This window comes from Amphiura filiformis, chromosome 2, assembly GCF_039555335.1.
Source record: "Amphiura filiformis chromosome 2, Afil_fr2py, whole genome shotgun sequence".
Classification (NCBI taxonomy): Eukaryota; Metazoa; Echinodermata; class Ophiuroidea; order Amphilepidida; family Amphiuridae; genus Amphiura; species Amphiura filiformis.
Genome location: NC_092629.1, coordinates 3,516,631 through 3,522,630, shown reverse-complemented (window position 1 = coordinate 3,522,630; position 6,000 = coordinate 3,516,631). Strand labels below are relative to the sequence as shown.

The 6,000-nt window shown below is 35.8% G+C and overlaps 1 protein-coding gene across 1 annotated transcript; it reads left to right on the top strand.

The window, feature by feature from the left end:
- Positions 1–1,591: 1,591 nt before the first annotated feature.
- On the top strand, positions 1,592–3,044 carry LOC140172464 (cholecystokinin receptor-like). The gene is given in 2 exon segments (XM_072195614.1): positions 1,592–1,890; positions 1,892–3,044. Coding segments are annotated over 2 exon segments (1,311 nt in total). The 3' UTR covers positions 2,904–3,044.
- Positions 3,045–6,000: the final 2,956 nt, after the last annotated feature.

Sequence of the window (6,000 nt, the reverse complement as noted above, 5' to 3'; positions counted from 1 at the left end):
AGCTCAGCAAACCATTTGGCTGTACTCCCTTATGTATGTTTTCAAGGCAGGATCTTCATCGCAAAAATATGTATTATGGTTGGGCGAATAATTTCTTCTGGGGATTTATTGAATGATCGATTTTTGAAATTGTGGCAGACAGGAGTTACCACGGGATATTTATTTTTTTATTGCATTGCTTTTGTCTGCAGAATGGAAATATTAGTATATTTTGAAAGTATGTATAAAATCGATTTTTCAGCCTTGATTTGTAAAGCCTGTTTAACCAGCAACAATATCAAATAAAAATGAAAATGTATATCACTTGATAAATGAATCATTTCACGCATCACATATTCTTACGAATATTCCTAAGGAGAGATGTGTGTAATTTAATACTCGTTTTATTGTGTAATTTATGAACAGGAAAAACACGTTTATTTAACTTTATGTTTATCTGTATTTTTTCCAGATCAAGAAGATTGATAACGCCGGAGTTCTACAAATGCAATATTTCATGCAGAAAAAACCGTGCCATATCAACTGGCTTGATTCAGCTGAAAAATCAATAACAGCAACCTCGTTTTATGTTGTATTTTCTTATCAAATTGAATCTGGGTTATGCGTTTTATTGAAAGCATTAGGAGCTTTTAGTTTGAAGACCTGGACATCCATTTACTGTTCCGCACAGCTTCAGGCGACAATAGTTATCTGTATGCGTTGAAATTTAAAAGCATATCTTAAGCGCATGGCTGATTCACTGTGGCATATTCTCGGCATTCATGGCAGTGGAAATTACGAATTGGACACTATAAGCCCAAATGCGCCCATGTTAAATTAACCTCGTTTGCACAGTGTTTGTAACCAGCGCATACATGTCATTCTGGAGTGTGTGCAAGTATATAAAGAACTGCGTAGTGGCAGATTGGCATACTTGGGATTTCGTAGGATTTGATTGACACGATTTTGCATCAAAGCACGATAGTAATAAAATGTTATCAAATGATCATGATGATGGGGTAATTGTGCATAATTCAATGACAGACGAATCATATGTACATACGAACACCGATTGGAAACTACATGGAATACATTCTTGATATTACAAACGTTTGAATTGAAATGAGATCAACATTGTGATCGAATGATTAATGGAGCTGAGCCTGAAATTATATGAACACCATCGTGTTTTATACAACACACAATCGATGCGAACTACGTTTTTATTTCGCCACTGAGTATTCCAACATCATCTCAGAGATACATCTAGAACTTTAAATGACCCAAAGCATTGATTCGATATCGTGAAATTTGGATGCGTACACCAGACTACTATTATTGTGACGTGCTCAGTAATGTATTGTTATTAAAAAGGAATACCACTCTCCATAGAGCGCAATCAATTCTAGATGATAACAGTCTAATGCAACGACTTGTTCCGAGTTTGCTGCTCTTTAATTGCATCAGAACTTGATTGCTTTAAATAGAATAATCTGATTTTCTTTCTTCAAATGGCAAATTGTACTGAATGGTACTGAAGGTCAAACACAATTCATGATTTACAACTTTTCTTATTAGAAATAATTCGCCTATAAGTACAACATCAACAGCAATGGTTTATTCCATTTCTAATGTAACCTTAACAGCGGAGCCGACTCTTGAAGACCAAGAGAGTCTTGCCGAACAAATCGCATTCAATGTTATTAACGCAGTAATTGGTGTCCTTGGGATAATCGGGAATGGTCTTGTCTTGTCCGTCTTTATCACCAACTGGAAATCTTTCCAGTCTCTTACACATCTTCTCATCTTACATCAATCCATCATCGATTTCATAAGCTCTTCAGTGTTTACTCTATTACGTATGGATCGCTGGCAACCTCTACTTGAGAAAGAGGGTATTGTGGGAGATATTCTGTCGACTTTGGTATTCCGAGTATCCATTGTGGGCACTTTTTATGACGTCAACACTAAATTTGACATTACTATCAACAGAGAGGTACATCGCAGTTGTGCATCCAGTAGTTCATTTGAATAAGCTTACTCGAAATAAAGTCAAAGTATCTATGTATGTTATTTGGGTTGTTAGCTTTGCTTACCAGTCATACTTAGCATTCACTAATACAAATATAGACGGACAATGCGTACTGGGGTGGACAGAGGGGACTGAGTCTATACAAACTTTAATGGGTATTTTAACATTCTTATTTGAATATCTGTGTCCTCTTTGTGTAATGTCTGTTGAATATGCACTGATTGCGGTTAAGTTACATGAATTGGATAAAAATAGGGAGCGAAGGCGACGCGAAACGTTAACTGTAAGGAGCTCAGAATATTCTAGTACAGCACGTCTTAATACATCGACAGCACGTCTTAATACATCGACAGCACGTCTTAATACATCGGCAAGAAACTCGCTATGTATTCCTTCATCCGGTACAATTCCCACTGGTGAACAAAATGAAAATGAACACGTCTTATTACAACAACAATATATAGCAGTGAACGGACCAAATGGGGATAATCAAGCGACTCCCAGTCGGGAATTAGGAAGACGTGAACAAGAAATCTCACAACATCGAAGTGTTAGTCTTGTAGTCCCGCCAGATATACGTAGGGCTTCTGTGATTGGTGGACCGGAAAACAAATTTTCGCGCGCTTTTCGAAATGTCATCAGAACTCTCATCGTTGTGTTCCTAGTAAACGTCGTCTGCTGGACACCAGCAGAATTTGAATATTTCATCTATAATCTTGGTGGTAATATTAATTTCGATAGTGTATTCCACAAAATTGCAGTGGTTTTAATCCTATGTAATATGGTGTGCAATCCTTTCGTTTATTGTGTCCAATATAAAGAATTTCAACGTAGTTTCAAACGAACGTTTTGTTTCTGTTTTCGACGAAATAAAGTAGACACCACAAATTAACGCAGATCTGTAACAAATATTTCTTTGACAGTAAAACAAACATTGACTCGCCCTGGTTATTCAGAATGACAATCGTTCATCCTCACTTCCGGTTGGAAGAATCACAACTGTAGAGAATGTAATATCAGCCGGTAGATGATAACCTACTGCAAATATAATAACATAATGTTATTTGAGTGTTGACAAATAAAATTGGCAAAAGTGTTTGCAGAAAATATTTTACAATAACCTTTTGAAAACATTTTATGTCACTTAAACGATTTTATCTAAACCAAAACCCAAAGTATAACATCTTTAAAACGTTTTAAAAACATTTGTGACGTGTCATGTCAAAAGGAGACACTTTTGGGCAGGTTATCAATTTTGAGGTTTTTACATATCTTAAATATAGAGATATTTTGCTCCACAATGCCGTTTTCCCCAATGTAATCGGACATTCCTAAGCGAAGATATTGAGTTCGTAAGTTATGGTATTATAAAATTGGAAATTAAGATATCGGCCTTTGAAAATATTATTGACAATGTTGAGAGTATGAATTACCTTGAAAAATGTCTCAAAAAATACAAGATGCCAGTTATATTCGGGTCTGAAACTATCAGACAATAATTTTAACATTAATAACATCACAAATTCGCAACAAACCGAAATTGTGAAAATATCACCCCGGGCAGATTATTGGCTATTTCTCCATTTACGATCCTGCCCAAAAGTGGCTCCTTTTGACATGACACGTCACATTTTTGTGTTTGCTGGGTAATCACTTTGATACAGCCTGATCTAGTAATATATGTTTGATCTTTGTGTTTAAGACATGAAAGAAATAAGGTATCCTGTATTTTTACTTGTCATAATGTCTGCTTATCATTTTATTAACATTGATTCATTTGAGCGCATAGTTTTATAAACACAACTGAACTTGACTATTGTTCTCTACATGTAAGATTAATGAACCTCTAAAACTTCAATTAAAAGCACGGTTTACCTCAATTACATGTGATATAGTCGTTATTTCATCAAGGCGGTCTAAAGGTCGATTACTACATTGTATGTATGTAATGTGATTTGTCTTGGAAGTAATTCTAATCTATCAATCATATGGCTGAGCGGCAGAAAGACGTATCTCCATCAGCTATAGCGCGAAACCTATATTGTACACCATACACAAGTGAACTCAGACATAAACATATCATTTCATATTGTACACAACATCAGAAAGATGAATGTTACTTTAAAAAATCTTAGCGTAATTAAACTATAAACAAAAGCTCAAAAGTATTTCAATTGCTATCATAAAACTTGATCACACTTGCAGATATGTGCAGAGAAATGGCAACCCTGTCTGCTAAATTTCCTGGTTGCCGCTTATTTATGAGTTGGTCATACATCTTGTCTAGATTATACCCCCGTCTCGGTCTTTTTCATGGTGTTCTGTTCTCTACTCGGTATCCAGATTGCATATAATTAATACAGATGATAACGCATTTTTTAATCTCATACAGAAAACATATTTTGTCACCCTACTATTGTATGATAATATTGCCCAAGTCATTTTTTTTCCTCAAAATTACAAAAAAATTACTTCGACAATTACCGTAGTAGGCTGACGATATTCTGATAATGTCAAGTTGTCGAAGTTGAGGAGACCGCGGTGTCTGTGGACATTATGACAATCAACACGATTGATCACTTATAAAGTGGCTTTAAGGTGGGCTTACACGATGAAATTTCCATTGCAAGGCCCATTACTTAGTGGGTGAGATTATGTGCTCACTGACCATGAAGCTAAGCAATTGAACAAAATACACGGAGCAATGGGTGGCCTTGCACTTCCTTGAGCGTGCTCATAGGTTTGGGGATATACTCAAAACATAAGTAGTGGCTAATGATTTTCGTAATCATATCCAAATGGCTCATGTGTTGTCCTGAAAGCAAAAGATTGCCATCCTCTCCTGTATATCTATACAATTTTCCATAAAGAAAAGGCTAAGGAAAACTAAGATCAAAAGGGCTAAACACCACCACCACCAACAACATAGACCTACAAAGTGTATTATAATGTAGCATGTGCACACATTTACCATGTTGTGGATGGTGAATCAAGATGGTCCCTACATTTCCCAAATGAATACAGCAACCAGCTCGTGTTCACTCAGCTGATTGGCTGAAGGAGGTTAGATTGCATGCAACAACCTTGAAAGTAGAGCATGTCTCTACCTTTTTGCCTGTTGCTTGGGGGATTAATTTGCCTGATGCACGGGGGATTAATTCCTTGCAAATCCAAAATACACGGAGCAATCTTTTTCCAAGGTCTGTGCAACAGGCAATTGCATGGAAAATTGCATCGTGTAAGCCGGCCTTTACTCATAGACCCTGGAAGATACTTTACTGTAGTGTTATGTGATATTAATAAAGCGCGATTTCTTGAATGGAGCAGTTACACAAAGCATTTTATGCCACAAAAATCCTTCATTGTGGCGTTAATTGTATGGATTGAAAATGGAGGACTTGTCATCGCCTTTGTAATATAGACTAATCTAACGATCCAAGTTATGATCAGAATATATTCGGCCATTAAAGCCGCTACAGACGTTTTAGTGGATGTAGAATATTCGATGTAATACGTCTTCGCTATTAAGGTTAGCAACTATTTTAAACTGTTGCAATTTGGTAGTACACAGCATCTTGCGAATTGTAGTGAACTTTGGCCAAAATTGCATTAACCATTTCATAGCGAGCGTGTAGAATCCAAATATGACAGATATAATTTTGTAGGTCCTGTGGTTCTTCAGTAATGTAAGGCTGAAACAACAACACTTTTGTAAAACGTACATAACTTATTAACAACAATAAACCAGCAAGTTTTCTAACTATATAATTTGTAGAATGAACTTTTGCAAAATATCAACATGTTATTTTTCAATAATATATTTATTTAGATAATGAAAATCAATTTTTGGCTTGCTTCGACCAACAATACCTAGTCTACCCTTAAATATATTCCCATTCTATTTCCAGTAATGTTTAATTCTAACGGATGTTTGATGACGTAAAATCGATAACATATTTCCACCAGACATTCTACATAACATATTATCG